The sequence below is a fragment of the Lathamus discolor genome, chromosome 2, assembly GCF_037157495.1.
Source record: "Lathamus discolor isolate bLatDis1 chromosome 2, bLatDis1.hap1, whole genome shotgun sequence".
Classification (NCBI taxonomy): domain Eukaryota; kingdom Metazoa; phylum Chordata; class Aves; order Psittaciformes; family Psittacidae; genus Lathamus; species Lathamus discolor.
The window spans coordinates 86,638,120-86,660,158 of record NC_088885.1 but is presented as its reverse complement, the minus strand read 5'-3'; the positions used below and the strand labels follow the sequence as shown (position 1 = coordinate 86,660,158).

Sequence of the window (22,039 nt, the reverse complement as noted above, 5' to 3'; positions counted from 1 at the left end):
GACTTTACAGACTACAGATTCTGAACTATACAGCTGCAGAAGGCCTGTGGCAACTGATGCCATTCAAAGATTTCCCAGATAAGAAATCTGTAGAGTCTCTTTTTAGATTAAAGCTATCATCTAATGGTTGAAACAGAGAACTGTGCATTTTAAGTCCCAAAATCTACTCTCAGCTACGCCTTTAACCCACTTGGTGAAAGTTTGTCTCATATCTTTTGCTCTAGACCAGATATCCGGTAGACGCGGCAGATTACTACCACTTTCATTGCAACTTTTCCTGAGATTTTTTAGTTTTCCAAGTGATCTGAGATACTCAGAATAAAAGGTTTTACCGCCTAAGCATAGTTTCACTACAACCAGTAAAGATGGGAAAATTGTAGTAATAATGCTTAATAGTTTCTCCTTCATTCAATAATAAATAATTCTAGTAACAAAGGATATATATCTACAGCAATAAAGCCAAAAATTTGAAGAACCACCTCTGACCAATAAACAAGTTTTTCTGTTCCTGCTCCTCATTTATTAGAATTTTATTAATATAAATTTCATCCATTCAACAATTAGAAGAATGCATAAAAATATTTCACATTGCTCTTTCCTACATTAATGAAACAAACTCTTAGAAGAACTAAAGTACTTTCTTCTCTAGGTACAGTTATTGACAAGGTCCTACTATGGCTGTAAAACTCTTGACTCAAGGCAGGTAACTTCCAGGTTTCAAGTCACTGAAACTTAAACAGAACACAGACTACATCAGAGTCCTTTGTCTTGCAAGAACACCCGAGTTTATAGCAAACCTTAGGTTGGTTTCTGTATACGCTAATTGACGTTATCAAGTCAACTACGTACTCCAAAATTAAAGGGGCTTTTTTTTGGTTTGAAACCTTCAATGCAATCATTTTCTAATTAATAAATGCAAACAAACGAACAAAAATTTCTACAGCTGAACTGGTAACTGTTCTGTGACACCACAGACACAATGGGCTAAGACTTGTAGTAAATGACAAAACCCAGTAACATTAATCTCAAATCAGTTATAATGAAGAAATTTAAAGTTTTTCTTCCTCATGGAGCTTCCCGAGAAAATTAGAGCTAGATATTTTTCATTTCAGGACATGGGAAGATTATGGGCAAATCAAATATGTCTTTCTTTAACAGACATTAGTATGGGATAAATAGGGATGACTGGGACAGAAAATCTTTAGATTGTGCTCTCTTCTGTGCTAGTCAGGAATGGACCTAGACTGTATGTCTGCTATCTTTGTGTACCATCAGGGGGAGACAAATATTTTGGAAAACTTGCTATAATTTTAAGTTATTAGGTTCATTCTTAAAGTTCAGCTGAGACAAGAACAAACCTGTTGGACATTTTCAATCTAATGAAAATGCAACTCTACTACCAGGATAAATGTTAAAAAGAGAACAAATACTGGGAAAAAATCCTGCCCAAACCCTTACAAATAGAAAAAGCTAATAAATTATACTTTAGTATTGAATTACTGCCAGTCTAACAAATAGACCACAGATGATGACAAACCTCATAATTAACCTTACTCTCTGAAATGAAGGCATATAAAAATGGATTTAATACGTGAAAAAAACACGTCTTTTTCTTCTACCTCTTTAATATTCTAAACAAAATGGAGTACATGTTTCTTGGTGTACAATGTTAGGCCTGGCCATTAAGCGCAACATGGCTGAACGCAAACTCTCCTTTTTCCCTTTGAACTGTGTTCATTCTTGGTCACTGGGGAGGTTAACACCACCATCTGTCATTCACCAGCAGAATCTGTCCTCTGCAGTTTTGGCCATTTCAAATTTTCACCCACAATACCCTCTCTCAGTGACAATCTACCACTAGAATTCAAATTACCAAGAAACAGCACCCCAAGGTTCATCTTCTGGTATCCACCTACACATGCTAATGGTTTGGTGCAGTTTCTCATTGCCCTGCAATAATATTCTTCGCGCTGTTTTTGACAGTGTTATCCATTCAGGAATATTTATACTGAGGTTATCTTCCCAGCACACTGCAGTGAATGTGTCACGCTGCTCTCTACATATCTCTGCAATGTTTCTGTCCTTCACCTATATACTAGCTACCATGCATCATCTCACTCACCTTCAAGAAAGCAATGTCCCTTTTTGATGTTCCCACCATGTGAAACCTACCACTTAGATTTGTTCAGATATAAGAAAAAGGCCTCATACGCTTTCCCATATGTTTCTCTTCATAATCTGGGTATCCATAAAGCATTTCTATTTATTCAAAGTTATCCCACTATAGCTTCAAAGCCTGACAGCTGCTAGGCTGCTGCTGTGCTAGAGATGAATACCACTCTTCAAGCTTACTTCATCACTTCATGGTGATTCCCTGTATTCAATTATTAGCTACTTATATATTTAGATTTCAAACTTCTCTTTTTTCTGTGCTGCACAGGATCTGATACACTGGAGTCCTGGTCTCATAACAAGAGTTCCTATGCGATGAAAATAAAAAACACCATAAACCTATCAAGGACACATCCACATCTGTACCAGCCTTGCCTCAGGAAGCTCATATTCTAGATGGTACGGTGAAAAAGCTGAATTATATATATTTCTTACTGATGAACTGTGTGAATTTCAGCACACACAAGCAATACAGAGACAAACGCACTCTGGTGACTCATGTTAGGGGTAGAGCATATAGACCTACACAGCTGCCTTATAGACACAGAAACATCCATGGCATATGGCTACAGATAACTGCTGAAGGGAAAGATGAGAGTCACTTACCACACTGCAGCCAGGGCAGTCAGGACCATTTTCACATGTCCTACGCCGTGCCTGAATCCCTCCGCCGCACTGAGCTGTGCAGCGCTCCCACGGACCCCAGCCTGTCCAAAACACATGAGGGGGGCACAACAAATGCTCATTGCAGTACCTGCAAGAAGAGGTGAAAAAGGAGGCAAAAAATCTATTTAGTACCAAGACAAGACCTCCCCCAAAAGTCCCTCTTTGCATTATTCAGATAAATGTTTGTACAGGAAAATATTTTATACAAAGGGCCCCTCTCTATTCATAAAGCACTGAACTAACAGTTGTCACACTGCACAGAGTGTTTGAACAGTTGAGATTTTTTCTAGGCTGTAATTGCGTGGGTGAAGCATTTGTTTGCTTTATTCAGTGCCTTTATACGATCCATGCAATACAAACATGCTATTGCACTGTGAGCATGTAAGCAAGGTTGACAACTGCTTTATTAAAAACAGTTGTGGTTATACATCTGGAGCAGAAGTGAGTCTTCCAAACAAAAGGCGACCATTTATGCAGAAATCTTTTATCAGTTCCAGCTAAGCACTGATTAGGACCCATTGCTCTCCCCTTCAGAGGAGCTTTTTGCTTTCCACAGTGTCTCCACTTTTATGGGTAAAATCAAAGCTAAAACATTGAGTCTAGGTATAAGGAATCGTACTGTTTTCATAATGTTATTACTTTATCTTCAAAGGGGTGTTTTTAGCTATTAAAATCTTTACAGGATTTCCCAGTGCTGCAAACTGACTCAGAAGTCTACTAGGTTCTTGAGGCAAGCAGGAATGTTTTACAATGAGGTGCCATTATTGTAACAAGACATTCAGACATGTGAGAGGGTCCCATCTTTCCAGTGAGTTTTTTAATTTTTTGTAAAAAACTAAGAATCCTGAGTTTTTGAGTGTGCCATCCAGTAACTCTAGCCATTGCATGTGCTGCTTAGTAAGGATGCTCTATACATATGTGAAGGGTCTGGGCCACCAAAAAATGTGACTGGGGCTCTTGAAGAGGCCAAGCTGTTATCTCAGATAAAGCAAAGCCATGAGAGATATTCGGAAAACAGATTACCCTGAAGGAGTGCTCTAATATTTTATGGATGTGGCTGGGTGGCTTTTGTTCTGAACACTGACTTTCTTGAACTCACAAATCAAACTGTTACTATGTTTCCTCATTTTTTACACCAGCCATCCAAATTCCCTGTCTTCTTGTCCTTCTAACAAGTCTTCATCACTTTGCACTCTCCTGAGTGACTCAAATACTTCAAAAATTCTTTCTTTACAAAAAGAGAAATGATAAACTGCTGTCATTTTCAGCAAGAACAGACACTCTTTTTTTTTTTTTTTTTTTTTTTTTTTGATTGATTGGTTGGGGTTTTGTTCAGTTTTGTTTTTGTTTTTCAGAAAGACCCAAGATCATCCAGCTCTAATTCTTAATTACCAAGGAATGTGCACAATCAGAATTACATGGGGGAAAAGAAAGTTGCTTGTCTGTGTTATATGCAAAAGTAGGTTTAACACATCTGCCAGAACCTATGATTTATAATATGTCCCTAGGTCTGAGCAAATGCCATAAAAATTTAAAAGCTTGGGAGTGGGTTAAATAAAGGAGTGACATTTGGGTTTGTGTTTCTGTATAGTTGAGGAAACTTCTGTAACAGCTTCTATGGGCCTGGCTCCCCAATACAAGAGAGACACGGAGCTCCTGGAGCAAGTCCAGAGAAGGGCTACTAGAATGATTAAGGGTCTGGAGCATCTCCCATACAAGGAAAAGCTGAGGGAGCCAGGCCTGTTCACCCTAAAAAAGATCTGATCAACGTGTTTAGGTACGCGAAAGGAGGGTGCCAAGAGGATAGGGCCAGACTCTTCTTGGTGGTGCCAGGTGATACGATGAGAGGCAATGGGCATGAACTAAAACACAGGAAGCTCTACCTGAACATGAGAAAGAACTTAATTGCGAGGGTGAGTGAGCTTTGGAATAGGTTGCCTAGAGAGGTTGTTGAGTTTCCTTCCCTGCAGATACTCAATGAGCTGTCTGGATGCAGTCCTGAGCAACGTGCTCTAGGTGACCCTGCCTGAGCAGAAAGGTTGGACTAGATGACCTATGGTGGTCCCTTCCAGCCTCAACCGTTCTGTTATTCTGGTACCTAGTCTTCTGTTTGCCAGTCAAATGAGAAAACCCCCCAAATCCTCAACACTTATGAATCTGCTATCCCAGAATTCTTCAGTGCACGATCTGGATAAAAGTTTTTTATGTTAAGCTTATACATAAGCTATGTTTTTTTCTTTCTGCATGTTCAATGTTTGCAATTCACAGTTCACATATGCCAACACTAGAGATGCATAGGAATGTTCTGCGCCTGGATATTCTTCCCCCAAAACTCCAACAGCTGCACACATTCTTTGTCACATGCAGCCATTTATGTGAATGTTTATGATAGTTTGTCTCTGTGATCATTTTTTGAGAATGAGCACCAAATGAAAGATAGATGTAACATCACCATTTATTTAGTGAAATGAGTACATATTTTGCATAATTTCATTAGGTCTTAGTGGGGATATGCTAACTTAATTTGGGACATGCACATAGGATAAAGCAAGTCTGCCATGAAGTTGAGAATTACTAATATTCAGCCATGCAAAAAGTAAAATTAAGGGTGGGGCTCATCACACCTTAACATACAGGCACGTACAGTGTAACTGTTTAGAAATGAATAAAGCCGTCTAAACTTGAGTAACAGTTAAAGCAAATAAACAACCCTTTAAAAACATGATTTATGTCACCCTAAAGCAAATGTCTAATGTAGGTCATACAAATACAGCCCTCGATATACTGACTTTTCTCCACTGATGACAGAAGCTGTGTGGGAGACAGACATCTAAGCTCCCATTACAGCCATTGGAAATTTTGTCAATACAAGCTATGGAGACTACAATGATTAATTTGACCAAATTTAGGAATATACGGTAGTAGGAGACAAATCACTCTGTTCTCCACAGCCTGTGTTGACTAGATTTCCATTGGCTGTAGTGGGAGCTTAGGTGGCTGTCTCCCACACAGCTTCTGTAGTCAAGCCACCAGACACATACATAAGCACTCACATTTGTAAATATGTGAAGTTAGGTGTGACAAATCTCACTTAAATGACACCCATAACACTATACAGTGCCACTTTTAGTGTCAATGTCCCCTATCACCTGCTCTTTCATACTTAAATGGAAGACAGAAAAGAAACCTGACACAGTAAGCACTTCAAAGTTTGGCAGTTCTGTTAACCAAGACTATTTAAAGATGCAGTTGAAACTACAAGATGAAACTGAAAAAAGCCCTCAAATGTCTAACGCAAGCTTCTTAACTTCAATTTAGGTTTTTTTAAGTCAATAACAGAAGTGAGTGTCAAGTTTTCCTTTTATTCTTTTTGTCGTTTTTTGATGGTGGTTTTTTTTTTTTTTTTTCCAGAAAAAGGAAAAGAAAAAACCAACACAGCATACAAGTAGAATCTTATTTTCAGTTCAGCCAACCAGCCTCTGAAAACACCAGGTATGTTTTCACAGCTAGAGACATCCCTGCAATTGATCTTTGAGAACTGTGCTACAGCAAGGGGCTCTGAGCCAAGTTTCATTATATCTCCTCTTGGCTGCATTTCAAGTCATTCAGCAACCATTTTTCCCTTTTGCTCTTTCTTCCCCTCTTAATTTTGTTCTCAGGACCCACAGGGCCAACATTTTACAGTAATCCAACAAAACATGCAATGCAAGAAACATGAATCTGTGAAATCACTGCCCTCTCCCCTAATCTAACTGCACTGAGGTCAGAAGGGAGAACAGTCTCAAGAAATGTGGGGTTTGTACAGTGACCCTTCCCATTTTCCCTTGCAGTGAATCCAAGTTCAAATACCCTGATAAAAGAATTGTCATACTGGGCGAAGTCCAGTTTGTCCACAACCACTAGTTCCTATGCTAATGTTTTCATTTTCACTCCAGGCAATTCCAGCACAACTGGAATTACTAATTCTTGTTCCTACGAAGATCTCAACTTTTAGTAACACATCAATTTATGTCAGTGTTGCCATGTGGCACTGAATACCACAGGCTAATTGCATGACAGTTACAAATGTGTAACATCTCCAGGGAGATGCCATTTAAATCAAACATATAGTTCTTAAGTTTGAATTATATTATACTAGCATGTATTTAAGAAAAACTAACTAACTTTCATCACTGTCTGACCATTCCTATGCAATATATTGTTATGTGGTAGGTGACTACCAGCTGGTGACTTACTGGGAAGCTCACACTATACCAAGGTTGATGGGAATGCTGGATTCCTTTAATTGAAGGCAGACACATGATGCACACAGATGCTTTCCTGGATTCAGACTGCTGAATTGACAGGAATCCCTACCCAGGAAATTGTGGACGGTTGCGGGGGCCAGGGCATGCTCTCTTAGGGGCTTCTGTGGAAGAAGAGGAGGGAGTAAAGAAAGCAAAAAGGATGGGAGTACACACTTCCCAGCAGATAAGACAGCCATGGGAGCACAGGCAAGCCCAAAGACTCATGATATTTGATCTGCTCTGCTAATGTGGACAGGGCTTGTTAGCACTGCTCGGAAACAGGAAGTGCTACAATGAACAGCACTTAACTTTCATCAGTTCCTTCTTCTCATGGAAAGAAGCCCAAAAGCTCTGAATATCTGCTGAGGACTGTGTACTAAGAAAAGGTGACACTATTTACTGCTTCCAATCTTCTTATAAACCCCCAAAATTTCTAGGGCATTCAAATATTTACTCTTCATCTGCAGCCAATTTATTTTTCCACTTCTGATTTGCCATGCTTGTTTTCTTTGGTTTTTTTTTTTTTTTTTGCCTATGTAATAAAAGATAACTACATTCACTAAAACCAAGAAATTCTCATTCTAAAGTCCCTTATTTCTGCACTAGTATGAGGGAGACCAGTGGACTTCATAAGCCCACATCCACAGCAATTTCCACGGAAAGGAGAGAACAAGTATTGTCACTCAAGGATACTACAGACTCTATAAAGTAAAACCTAAGGAGTTTTCCAGCACCTTTGCTGAGTATTTCTAGAACAGAAAAAGACACAAATTTTAAGCCCCTAAGGAATCAATCAGGATATCTTCCACCTGGAGTTTTAACTAAAAAATAATGTTATCTGATCAGCAAATTTTGTTAAAATACTATTTTTACTCACTGTCTATATTGTCTAAACACACATCAGCCGCACTTTTGACCTGTTTCTACAAAGTGAATTTACTTTGTAATATGAGTCTTTACTGCTACCTCTCAAGTGTTTCTTCCCCTCTCCTACCCCTCACCCCCCTTTAGCAGCAGCTTAACTTATCTGCAACACTTTAAATTGGTAAATATTGCCATTGATTTCAGGGGACTGACCAGCAAGCACAGAGCTGCCTGACATAGTACCCATGCTAGGATCATGGCTTTCATGGGGTAAACCAAACATAACCTAGACAAACATTCAGCTCTTCATGTATAAACAAATATGCATTCACATCTGCAGGTGAATTTACATCAGCTATATGCTGCTTTTTCCAAGTTTGCTTTCTATGGAGTTATGCTCTGGACTTTTACTGAAATCACTGCTTTTTGGAAAGCTGTTTCAAAGTTTGACACAATGTTGGCTGCAGAAACTGTATCCTGTATTTATGCTCTCTGAACATGTGAAGGTGACATGAATATGCATTTTTATAAAGACAAATGCACACAATGTGTAAACCAACTAATTCTAGTTTTTACAAAGACTACACATACATCCATTTTACCTATGAGCTGGGCCATTAAGGAAGTAAAATTTGGGGCTATTTATAAGCATTGATTAATTTAAACGAGAAAACCTGAGAAGCTGCTTATTGGTACTCCGGATGCAAAATTGAGTGTTTCTTAGGAGTTAATGCATATGGAATACTTGCTCAGCCTGCCTAAATGTAGTGGGGCTCAGTTCTCAAAGGGACGGTTTCCATTTGGTGCAGATGCAGCTCCAGTGGTACAAAAGCAAAGCAGTGAATTAGAATTACTGCAAATACTGCTACTCCATTGCACTCACAGCTCAAAACTTTCTACAAGCCGTTAGAGCCCTGAGGACACCATCAACACCCTAATGTCCCCAAACAGCCTCACCTGGGACCTCTACCCACACTGCACGGTCCCAGGAGCTATATATAATCTCTGCCAGGGACTGTCAACCTCTGCCTGAACCATGTTGTTGGAGAAGTGCTGGACCTTGTCTCTGTCCCACCATGGAACCCCTTGATCTAGACTTCAGTGTGTAGACTGACTTCTGGCCTTGGCCCTGGTGCTACAGACCTGCCAATGACGGCTGAACCTGACCCTAACCCTGGCCTGTGGCTTGGCTTCCCAGCTGGACCTCAGACCTGCCTCACAGCCATGGTATCGTCTATGACTTATATTGTTTCTTGGATCTGGCCAAAATCTCCATGCTAGCCCTGCTCCCCTGCTGGGGATGTTGGGATGGGCCCTGGCTGGCGACTTTCCCAGGACACTCTGCTTTTTACAGCTCTGAAGAGATTCATCCAAGTATTTGGCTTGAGACTGACAAAAATCCTGGCAAATAACTGATGCCTCATTCCTCTAGCTGCTTTACAAATTATATGACAAAATTCCACATACCACACCTTCTGGACACAAGCTTACAAATTATAAAAGTACCAGCACACATCATGGATAGCAAACAAAATCACGGTAGAGGTAGGAAGGTCACCTGTGAGCAAGCTAGTGAGTGAGAGGAAGGTGAAGGGCTTGTGTGGGTGAATGAAGGGTGTTTCAAGGAGATAGGAAACAGTGACAGAGGAACTACGAGAGAAAAAGGCATCCTGCCATAAACTCACAGGCACATACATCCCAGATTGCTGCTGAAGTGGACGAAGAGGGAAAGTAACCTGCAGGCTACAAAAGCAAAGGAACATAAGCCTGTTATTCCTTCAGAGCCGTTACACACCAAAAATCAATCCTTCTAGGGTGTTCTTATTTCAACTTGGATTAAGTATCATTTATCATTGTCTTAATACTGGACATTTTATCCTATAATTATAGAAGTATTCATCATGGTTTTCCATATTTCTCTTAAAACACTTATTGGAATTTTATTCCATGTTAAACTTAACATGAACAATGATTCATGAACTACTAGCATTCATAGTCTATGGTTTGTAGGTTATAACCAAGAAGTCTATCAAAACTAAACTAGTTTCTTCTATATTTAGCCTCATTGTGTCCTGCTCTGGACTGACCTCTCACTTCAAGAAAATCAGTAACTGTTATTCATGCTGGACAGAGCTACATAACAGCAAATACAATCTAAATGTCATGGTGATGGCTTTCTGGTTGGGCAACCTGTTTTCAGAATGCAATTTACAAAATAACAAAATGCTCCCCTCTGCAATGAAATGATAAATATTTACGGTTCTGAAACAGCAGGAAGTGTTCACCTGTTCTGTGATACTGATCCTTTACCTTTAGAGTTAGAAAGATCAGGTTCCTGATGATCTGCTAATACATAAATGTGCGATGCACCTTCCCTTCAACAGAATCTTGTTATCAGAGTGTATGCTTAATGAAAACCCTCACTGAAACTCATAATAAAAGTTACTGAATCTTGTTTTCATCCTACAGCAACAAACAATACTAAATCATCCATATAGAAATATTGAAGTAAGCTGCAAGTGCATGTGGAGAGAAAAATGTATTCACGTACATCTCTTGGAACAGATGACAACAGTACTCCAAATTCTAACAGCAGTCTTCTGCTATCTAGCTTTTTGGCATGCCTCAGAAAAGAATATAATGCATCTAACAGTTGCAGTTTATCTGAATATATTCTAGTTTGATTTAAAGTGATATTCAATTCCTGTTAACATTCCTAACAATTACAAATTACAGACATAAGATGCATGTAAAATGGAATCAGAGGCCTGAACTTCACATTCTGAGCTAGCGACAAAAATACTCAGCCTAGTGCCAAAGCAGCAGATAGTGAAACCAAAATCTGAGCTGACTTCATCTGCTGAGGGTTTATTATACATATGAAGAATTAAGAAAAAACAACACAAAAACCAAACTGAAACCTTGCTAAAAGATATTTGAGTTCAAGGTGTATTATATTTATTGAATATAAAACAAAGCCCTTGAAACTTCCTTTCATGTTACATAGACACTTAATTCATTTAAGACAGAAAAAAAATGAACTCACAGCACTGGTAACATAGTGCTGTGACCTTACTATATTTTCTCCGAATTCCAGGTCCTGAGGCTAGGTGAGTTACAATTCAAACATGATATAATCAATTTTCAAGGAGAATCAATTTTCAAGGTCTCAAGGGACAGCAGCACATTGCTTCATCACAATTCCCTGGCACTGCCAGGAGCTCTCAGCTGGCTCAGGAGGGATGCAGCTAAGTGAAAGATGAAAGAACTGCTCCACACCTCCAGCCTTGTTAATGGAAATGGTGTGACTGTGTAGCAGTGGAGTTAAAGAGAATGTGAAACAAAAGGGGAGAGAAGGTGGCAGGTAAAGGAGAAAATGTCCTGTGGAATACAGCTGAGGAGAAGAAATTAAACCAGACAGTAACAAAAAGACAACTCACCTCTCCTCACGATTCTGTCCCACACAGACACGTCCTCCATGCCGAGGGGTTGGATTGCTGCAGGAACGCTGACGAACTTGAAAGCCTATTCCACATGTGGTACTACAAGGTGACCAAGAAGTCCATGGTGTCCAGCCTCCATTTCTGGTAGAATAAAAAGCTCAGGCTCTGTCATCTGTTATACATAGCGAATGGCTGATTAGGTGTGACTGACAGCAGAATCTGGCCGTTAATATTTCTGTAGAAGTAATTAATACTGCATAGTGTTCCATTTCTTAAAGAATATTTGACTAAAATAAAGGTGCTCTGATCCTTCCATATTCCATGCTTTGTAATCAGCAACTGCTAAAATGACCCATTTACACAACAAGTACAAAGATATGAAGCTATTTAGTTGCTTTTGGTCACTTTATTCTGGGTAAACTCCATCTGTAAACTCCTGTATCAAAGTTATGAAGAAAAATTTTAATTACATATTGTTCCAATTATTATTTATGGGTCTTCTGTTTAGAGAGATTAAAATGTGAAATTTTGCTACCTGTTCTGAAAAGAAAATGATTAAAGCCTGGAGAAAAGGAGGCTGAGAGAAGACCTTATTGCTCTGTTAGAGCTACCTGAAAGGAGGTTGTAGTGAAGTAGGGGTCAATCTCTTCTCCCCAATTACAAGTGACAGGACAAGCGGAAACGGCCTCAAGTTGTGTCAGAGGAGGTTTAAATTGGATATTAGGAAAAATTTCTTCACTGAAAGGGTTGTCAAGCACTGGAACAGGCTGCCCAGGGAAGTGGTGGAGTCACTGTCCCTAGAGGTATTCAAAAGTATTTAAAAGACGTGTAGAAGTGGCTCTTAGGACATGGTTTAGTAGTGGACTTGGCAGTGTTAGCTTTACTGTCAGACTCTATGATCTTTCTAACTTAAATGATTCTATGATTCTAAAGATAAAAGAGTTGTAAGTAAGTGTTAAATGTATTAGTTCACAGTTTCAACAGGATACTCTGAGAAGGTGACAATATCTTATTTGTAATGCAACAAAAAGGTAACAGAATTTACATGCTGTACCTTGTGTTTCTGAACTTTTGGAAAGGACACTCCTGTCCCTCTGCAGTATATGCTAGGGAAAATATACTAGACCAAAAATCTCATATCCTGTCCTAAGCACAAAAATTATGCACTTAGCAGTTCCCAAAACCTTTCATCACTAGCTTGCAATTTCTGTATTGGTGGAAGACAAATGGAAATCAAGAAAAAATAAAACTAAATTATAAGGTTGAGGTATTGAGGTTTCATCATAAAAGCAAAAGTTAAAATAGTGCACTGCTTGATTTTGAAATCACTTTTTTTCTTTAACAATGAAAACTAATTAAATTCAGTAATAAAATTTGTACTATTATTCAAGTAATTTACCACAAATATTACTAGTTTAAATTTCACTCATATTGATGCCTCATTATTATAAGGGTTGATAACAGAGAAGAAAAGCTTTTGAAACAAATAACCAGCTACCACTGGTAACCCAGACAAAAAAATAATCTGCCAATACAATGCCTGACCCAAGAGGTAAAATGAACTAAGAATCTGGATCTCCATGAATTCTGAGAATCAATTACTAATATAGCAGTGTTAATAGAAGTAAGATTTTAAAATAGTATGTAATACTGCCAACAGTAGTATGCGAATTGAGGCCCAAATCATATTCCAAATTCCCTCTAAACCTGACTGTCAATAGCTGTTTGATTGTTCAGTATCTCACAGCATGCTTATCTTTTCTACCATTCTCCTGATAAAATATTATATTCTATATTGTTATGCTTTTAACAATTTCCCTAAAATTTACTATTTCCACTTACAGAGCTTGCAGTTATCTTGTGCAGAAGGATAATCAGTTTTATTCACTACCATGATGTGCTTCTGATGTGAAAAAAAAAAAAAAGCAGAGACAAAAAGCAGAAAGAATCATTGAAAATAAGCAGAATGTACCATAAAAGAAGTTTCATCTTGCAATTAAAGTAACATGAAGTCCTAATGCAGTTCAGAATATGTAGTGCCCTGCGTCTCTCTGAAATTATTTGTTCTTACTGTTTTTTCTGGGAGTGGTTACGTGCCTGAGGAAGACAAAAGAGCGGCTACAGAGTGCAAACAGACTGGTAACAAATCTAAATGTCATGATACAATCTAAAGATAGAATGAAAAAACTTTGCCCAAGGCAGAATGGGGGAATACAATGGTCACATGGGACGTCCTAAAAAGTGGAGAGTTCTGACTTTCAGAAAAAAAGCTTCATGATTTACAGAACAGAAAAAAAAAAAAAAAAAAAGAATCAGACTTTGGGTATTACCTAATGCTGATTTTTTTTTTTTTTTTTTTGTCTGAGCTTTTGTTAAAATTAGCTGAGGATAGTATTTCTTGGTACACAGCATTCAAAATCACTGCATCTGGCTCGTTCTCTCTCCAAAAAGTTAGAGAGATACTAATGTCTCATTTACTTTGGCCATTGCTATGAGCTGTTTCATGCACAGAAGAACAAGACTTGTGTTTTTTTTGCACATCCAGTTTCAAAAGGTAGGTTCTATTCTAATTAAATTAAAAACTTTTAAACCATGAATGACACAATCTGAAATTGTTTTGTGTACCTGGAACAGTTGGCAATCTCCATGGTTGGTCCTTCACACAGCCAACCTCCACACTGAGGAGCAGGACTGTCACACAAACGTGTCCTGCAAAGGCAGGAGCCAACACTGGCACCATCATTGTGTGTGCAAGGTTTCCATTGCGACCATGTTCCAAAATGCCCATCCACTGTCAGATTCCTCATCTAGAAACAAACACAAAACAAAGGCTTAGCTGAGGTCTGACATTTCCTTCATACAACCTCTTAATTCTGGAGGTACACCTCGAGCCATGAACAATAAAAGCCTCCAGTAAAGGGGTATTCCTTCCAGACAGCAAGTTCCCCTTATAATTTCTGTAGCTACATAACTCCCACCACCTCCAACCAATCCAGGCCATTGAATGCCAGCACTACAGCAACAACAATAATCATAACTGTTTGTTGTGTTTCATAACCACGCTTATCCACAATGATTCAAATGAAAGTATAGTATCACTTTCTTGATTATTGTCTGATGACAGTATTCCATATTTCCTAACATTTATGGGTGATTAGGAACCTGGATACTGACTGTAAACCAGCATGTGCAAGAATGTGTGGAAACCCAGATAGAGATCAAAAGAAAGAGGCATCATAGGATAAAGAAGAAATAGAGAAGAAATTCTTCACTGTGAAGGCGGTGAGATACTGGAACAGGTTGCCCAGGGAAGCTGTGGCTGCCCCATCCCTGTTCAAGCAACCTGGTCTAGTAGAAGGTCTCCCTGCCCATGCAGGTGCGGGGGTTTGGAACTGTGTGATCCTTAAGGTTCCTTCCAATCCTGTGATTCTATCTTAGTCCAGAATAGCAAAACTGGATGAATCAAATTCAAACCTCCATGAGTGTCTCCTTTTGACAACAGTCTTTTTAAGCACATACCATGTAACACCACTTCATAAAATTGAAATGTGGTTTAAAATATTAGTCTCTCTCCTAAAACCACCTTCAAAAAGCAGCAACTAACTTCTATGTGATGGGAGAGTTTTCTCCCACTGAAGTAAATTCTCAAAACCTTTGGCTGCAAGGGTCAGACCATTCTCATCTTGACCGGAATGTTTTCATCATGCAGACTTAACACATGTTCATAAGGATTCTTTACTATCCAGCTGAAACAAAATGTGCTAATAGAAATTATAGCAGCCTCCATGGTTACCAGAACTTCTAAAGAAAATAGGGTCTTAATATGATTAATTCTTTCAGCAAGGTGTTAATCTTAAAAAATCTGTGATCATACATGGAAATGCTGGCAAATTTTTCACTTAAATGCTAAAGGATTTTCCTTTTGATTATGACACTTTATACCTTCAGTCAAAGCAACAATACCAACAAGTGCAGGCTAAATAGCATTTAAAGTAACTTTTAGATAAAAATAAATACATAGAAGTTGCAGTCATGCACATTTTATCAAATGTGTAAGAACGTAACATTTCAACATTTGCTTAATTATTGAAATAGGAACTACAATTACAGATTGTCACGAATGATCTGAAATGGTGTATCCCTTTGCTATTTTTAGTATTCTTTCAACAGTGGTGACAGAAGTATACATTTCAGTAATAATTTTAAGATACAAGAGATTCGATTACAGCACGAGACAGGTTTCCACTGCTACACTGGGTGCTGGCTGATTCTTTCCACTGTGGTAAAGGTTCCATAATTTCACTATTAATTACATTTCTTATGATTTATTTTTCACAGATACAGCTTCTCCACAGAACAGCTATGTGTATATTCTGCCAGCTACAACTGACATCAACATAATTCATCATTTCAAAATTCTGCTGACAGCTGTTTATTGAAAATAACTCTCCAACCTTTGCTCATGCAGAGGAGACACTGATGGTTTTCATAAAAAACAGGAAATACTTATATCTTGTTAAGTGACAAGTAAACTCAATCTCTCTTCCACTGCTAGTCTAACACATATGTAGTCCATAAACTAGCGATGTTATGTACCTAACCTAATTAGTGTCAGAGATTTCTCAAGTGCAATTGGTCAAACTTTTACTTTTGGGCTAAACTAGTGTATAAACAGGCCTCTCTCTAATCCAAGTTTAGAAGAAACGCATGCATGCATTAATCTGACACATTTTCTGTAGTGTTAAAAAGATTTAATAACAATTAAGGTACTGGAACCAATTGGAACCAAAAGAGGGAGGGTAGAAGGTTTCTAATATTTTGTTATGCTCTGCCTGCAACATTATCATAAATGTATATAGCAAATGTCAAGGATGCACATAGCTCAATTGCGTACAAAATGAAATTCATTACATCTTGGCTTATATATCCTGTGAATACAGCACATAAAAATGCTATAAAAACAAATATTTGAAAGCCTCACTAAGCAAAATTGTAATCGATTGTGGTTTGCCAGAATACAGTGTTATTTTAAATGAAAGTTTCTATGATATTTACAAATTTGTTCAATAATGTGTTACTTTGAGTTCAGAGGTAACTGACAGAAAAGTGGTAAAACCATGCTTTTCAATTTAGACAATTCCAAATTTTTCAGTTAATTCTAAAATTTTCCCTATATTATGCAATCTCAATCTGCTCAGCTCCAAAAACCCTTTGGAGGCTTGCTAAATCCCTTAATTTCTGATATGCAGTATAAGTCTCACAGCTTCAGACAAATTTCTGAAAAATCCTTTGGTGCTCCCCTGCTTTGACTAGACTGACATATCCTATGCAATTGTCATACAACAGATACTAAATAATTGGTTTTCCATTTGAATAGAATAGAATAAAATTCTACTTTCTAAATCATTCCTCCATCCCACACCAACCCTCTCTAGGCCTCATGATTTGTATATATGAAAGAAAATAAGAGCTAATGCCAGAATTCAGACGAAGCACAAGACAGACTGTTCATGTGAATAGCAACCAACCAACCCTTTCCAATAATCCTTCCTGATACAGCAAACCACCAGCAAACCCTCCACATAACTACCTTTAGCCTGAGATTAACGCAGTCAGATATGATACACTGCATATTCTTGGGAATTAATATACTGTACAATGCATCTAGTTACTTGCCAATCAGACAGCCAAGGACTTCACTAGTGACTGACTTTGTGTGAGAGAACGACTATGTCTCTATTAGCAAATCTGAAAAATAAACTGCATGGTGTTGAAGATCTGACATATACACCACACCTATTCTGTGGGCTTTACTTTGGACTCACTCTGGCCACGAATCAAATATCTAGTAGTAGTTGGAGCACATTTTTGTTTTAATTTAATACAAAAGTAATGTAGCTTGTGTGCTTCAAGACTGCTTTGTACTGTGAACCAAGGAATAGTAGATGGGAAAAATCAGAGTATTTCCCCCAAGGTTACTCCTGATTTGAGCTAAAATAATGAATTGCGCAAAAGTCTTTGTTATTAGGCCAAAATCTGAGAGAACAGTTGCAAGGCATCAGAAAAGATATTGTCTGAAAAGTTACTATTTAATGTCAAGCACAGTCAGAACACAGGAGCTAATTCTCAAGAACCTCATAATTAATCAGGGTAGTGATTTGTGTCCATGAGGCTGCTGCAACACACGTAAATATCACAAGTGAAGGCTGGAAGAACTTAATTCTAATTTTTCACATATAGTTCACTAAACAAAGCCTAGCTAAAGAAAGAGGACTTTCAATAAAATGTTAAAAGGAGCTTGTTAAACACATGGAGAACAGAACATGGATGTTGTATGAGCACAGATACATAGATGCATGTGCTCCAGTGGCAAGCAGGGACAAGTTCAAGAAGTCCTTATTAGCAATGAAAGCAGAACTGAGTTGGAAAGCCTCTGTCCACATGGGCAAAAGGCAGCAAAGATAAAGCAGCATGAGTTTCCACAGCAAAAAGCTTAGTAGCTCAAGGAAGATCCTTCTTAACCCTCTTTTAGTCCTCTTTGAAGTAAGGGAAAAGAATCAATATTAAAACAACATTGGAACCACATTTGAAAAGAGAGATATAAATCAACTTTATTGTTTGTTTTTTATTGTATAACATTTATTCAAAATTAATATTTAAAGTGCTAAGCCACTGTAAATATTAATACTGAGGTTTTTATAATTATCACTTCTGTCATTTATGTGGGGGAGACTTAACTCATACAATTCACCCTTTGAATTCTTGGACTTTGAAAGATGCTGTATGGCCTTTCCTATTAGCAACAATGATCCTAAAAGAGAAGATTATACCACTAGTGATTAAATTTTTTTTGAAGTACAAAGCGGAGCAAAATCCTACAGAGAAAAACATGTTTGTCTCTAGTCTCAGTGAACTTTTGCTTTCATTGTGGGAACACAGACGTTATCGGTAAAATGCAACTACCCTTGGAAAGTACTATAAATAATTTGATCATATTATATCAATCGTTTGATAAGAAATAGAAATATCCTGTTAAAATGCAATGGGAAGGCTTGAGAAAAATAGCATTAAATACAGTTTTCTGAGCTTGACAAATCTATGTAAGCTCATTCTCATGAAATTCACATGGAATCAAAAGTTTTAAGAGATAAACAACCATATTTGGACTTACCGGACACACAGTAATGCTTTGCTCCCATTGACTCATGCTCAGACTTTCTTCCAGCGTTGTGCATTTCTTCATCACCATGTCCCAACCACAATAAGGGTCTTGGGATCCAATGCATGCACTGTGAATGAAAAACAACCAGAAAACATGAACATTTACCTTTATGTGTACTGGCTAAAGATTTCTAAATAACTATGTGGCTTCTGTTCATATTTCATAGTCCTAAAACAGATAGTGAAAATGATCCCTGATGTGACATGCTACAGATGAAATGACAAAACAGAAGAGAAATTAATTTGAATGCCTATGCAAAGGTAGGATTTCTTTCAAATATATACCTGAATTTCTGGCTGCATGAATGGTATCACATCAAGACTGATTACTGTATTTAATTACTGGAGAATTACAGCAATTCATGAAAAGCATATGTTACTAGCCCCAAGCAAATATTTCAGGAGTTACAGTTCTTAGTCTTTTCTATCAGTTTTGGAATTATAAATAAGGTGACAATGTCTATTCTTCTAGAAAACTCTTGATTTGTTTTCTGCACTATTACAGAATCCCTGGAAGTAAATTTAGAGGGGTTCTAGGGGCTGCCATCACATCTCTTGCACAATACGTGCTGCTCTAGACATTCCCTCCTAGTAGCACATGAGGACAAAAAAAGTTTAGCGAGAAGGAGATAGTCCAGCTTCCTACAGAGTTTAGTTTTGTACAATTTACAAAACTAGAAGTTCTTTTCGCTATCAAATGGCAGCTTTCTCTTGCTACTGGTAGGTCAAGCATTAGCAGTTGAGGCAATAGGTCTGCAGCTTCATAGTTAAAGATACATAAGAAAGGAGGTTGAAATCCCATCACAGTGAAGCATAATAGAATTGTTTTAACATTTGTAAAAATACCTAGAAATTATACATGAAAATGATAAATTCAACCATTTTGGCAAGATTATAAAAAACGTGAGACCGATCATTCTTGTTCAACTCAAATCCATGTAGATTATCATTCTCTTTTTAAGTGCCTGTTCACATCACCTTTCCTGTGAGAGGTTGCGAGAGCTGGGACTGTTCAGCCTGGACAAGAAAAGAGCTCAGAGGAGATCTCATCAACATGTACAAACACATGAAGGAAGGTTGCAAAGAAGATGGAGCCAGGCTCTTGTCAGTGGTACCCAGTGACAGGACCAGAAGCAGCAGGCACAAACTGAAACACAGGAGTTTCTCTCTGAACGTCAGGAATAACATTTTCACTGTGAGGGTGACCAAGCACTGGCACATGCTGCCCAGGGAGGTTGTGATATCGCCACCCTTGGGAGATACTCAAAAGCTGCCTGGACATAGTCCTGGGAAACTGACTCCAGGTGACCCTGCTTGAGCAGGAATTTGATCAAGATGACCTTCAGAGGCCCCTGTCAACCTTAGCCCTTCCGTGATTCTGTCCTTACAAATCCTGTGGTTTATTCATATTTCTATGTATGTAGAGCATTCCTCATGTAGTTCCACACTAACATCAGACAAAATGCAGATTTATTAATTCCCCAGTATGCAGTTCCCGAATACCATTACAGAGGGCTCTTACTGCTTATAAATTTTAAAGAATTAGTTTCTATGGTACATTTGGCAATGTGGATTGCCAGTATTATGTGGAAGGATAGTTGCCATCTGCAAAATGGGCACAGAGTAAGAGACATAATAGACAAAACTCCCTAGGTACCTCTCATTAGACTGCATGTTCAAAGATAAAGCTTTTGGTTTACGGGATTCAGTGTTGAGAAGAGTTCCCACTGATGGCTCTTGCAACTGTGAACACTTAGCATTTCTGTAACTCAGGCTGCACATTTCCATTTAACAATATAGAAAGTGAGAAGGACAATTAATGGAAATTATGGAAAGTTTGAAGTGTCTTAGTCTTCCAGTACTTGCAAGACAAGATGTTTAACATTCTTCTTCAGAACATCTCTGATAATGCACGTTTTATGAAAAAAGAATACAAAACAAAATTAAAGGCTGACATAATGTACAACTGGCAACATTAGCTTGCTATTTTTCAAAGTAGAAGTGTTCACTTTTCCAACTTCACTATTCCTTTACATTACATGTTAATAGTTTTAAATGCAGTGATTATGCTTTTGACACTTTTTATCAAAACACAAAATATGTTAGAAGCCAGTATGGTTTCACATAGAAGTGCACTCCCTCCTTCCCTGGCAGCAAGCTGATCCTTCTCCCACTCTGCTCTTAGATCCCATTTCCTCTTTTGCTTTTGTTTCTATATTACTTTCCATTCAGGCAAATCAAAATGGTTTGCACCTGTCATTACAAGTCACTTAGAAGTTAAATGTAGGGCACTAAAAGCTATTTGAACCATTCATGTAACTTCCTGGTATCAGACCACTTCCTAGTTTCATGGAAGAAATAAAGTTTAGAAAATACTGAAAAGTCCTTGCACTGCTGTGACAAAGCCTGTTTGATCACTGTAAACACTGACCATTTCAGTAGGCAACCAGGTTTGGAGAGCACTGCAGGTGCTCTCCAATTAGGTGAGTCTTTTCAGATTGTTGTTGAAAAAGCCCATTGAGCAGGTGAAAACTGTGATTTTAAGAAGCTAATAACTCTAATTTCCCCCTCTACTGGTAGTTCAAATTTTTTACCAAATGTAAATGATAGGTAGGTAGATGAGTATCGCTCCTGCAAGGCATTCATTTAGCTGTGATGATTCATTATGCCTATTGACAGTCATGCAACACTTAAATAAGGGATTTTGACTGACTAGTGACAGAACCATAAGTCATCTCATTCTAAAGCAAACCAGCAATAGCAGTTCATTTTCTTCATCAGTTTTATAATTATCACCAAGCAGGCTAGCAAACTGCTCTACTTTAGTTACATTTGAGGTGATTTATTCAGACAGAAAATAAGGCAGAAATGAACACCATTCAGAGCAAAATATATTAAAAACCTCATACAGTTTAAGACTAGAAAGAATTCATTGTGTGTTCTCCAAAGAACAAAAAACCACTTTAAATTAAAAGCTATATCTTGATACCATTAATTTCAAAGAGATCTTAAAATCTCTTTTCAGGTGAAGAATATATTCCCATATCAATATATTTTGTCTTAAAAAGGTATTCTCTTGAGATGCAACATTTCTTCTCAAAGGATATATAAACAAAGAGGTGCATCTTCAGAGACTGTTCAATGAAACATTTTTCTGCCTTTACCTACACAGAGCATTTTGAAGAAGATAGAATATTTCAGTCTCCGGATCCTTTCAATCATTTCTGCTGAGATAGTCATGCCTACCTAGTTCCAATTATTGTCAACTGTGATCCGGACACTGTATATCAGGAACTGAACTGGGGTTACTGTCGTATTTCACAGAAGCCAGATTCCCCACTGCAAATTTGAACAGACAACTGAAGATAAACGTCTGTTTCATGCTCC

The 22,039-nt window shown here is 38.0% G+C and overlaps 1 protein-coding gene across 18 annotated transcripts in view; it reads right to left on the bottom strand.

The window, feature by feature from the left end:
- SEMA5A (semaphorin 5A) overlaps positions 1 to 22,039 on the bottom strand; it is a 326,978-nt gene that overhangs the window by 71,784 nt on the left and 233,155 nt on the right. For all 18 annotated transcript variants that reach the window (XM_065667646.1, XM_065667638.1, XM_065667640.1 and 15 more), the window contains 4 exons: positions 18,603 to 18,720; positions 14,057 to 14,238; positions 11,429 to 11,572; positions 2,779 to 2,926 (listed from right to left, as the gene is read on the bottom strand). In XM_065667646.1, the coding sequence (XP_065523718.1) occupies positions 2,779 to 2,926; positions 11,429 to 11,572; positions 14,057 to 14,238; positions 18,603 to 18,720 (592 nt within the window). The remainder of the gene's footprint in view (positions 1 to 2,778; positions 2,927 to 11,428; positions 11,573 to 14,056; positions 14,239 to 18,602; positions 18,721 to 22,039) is intronic.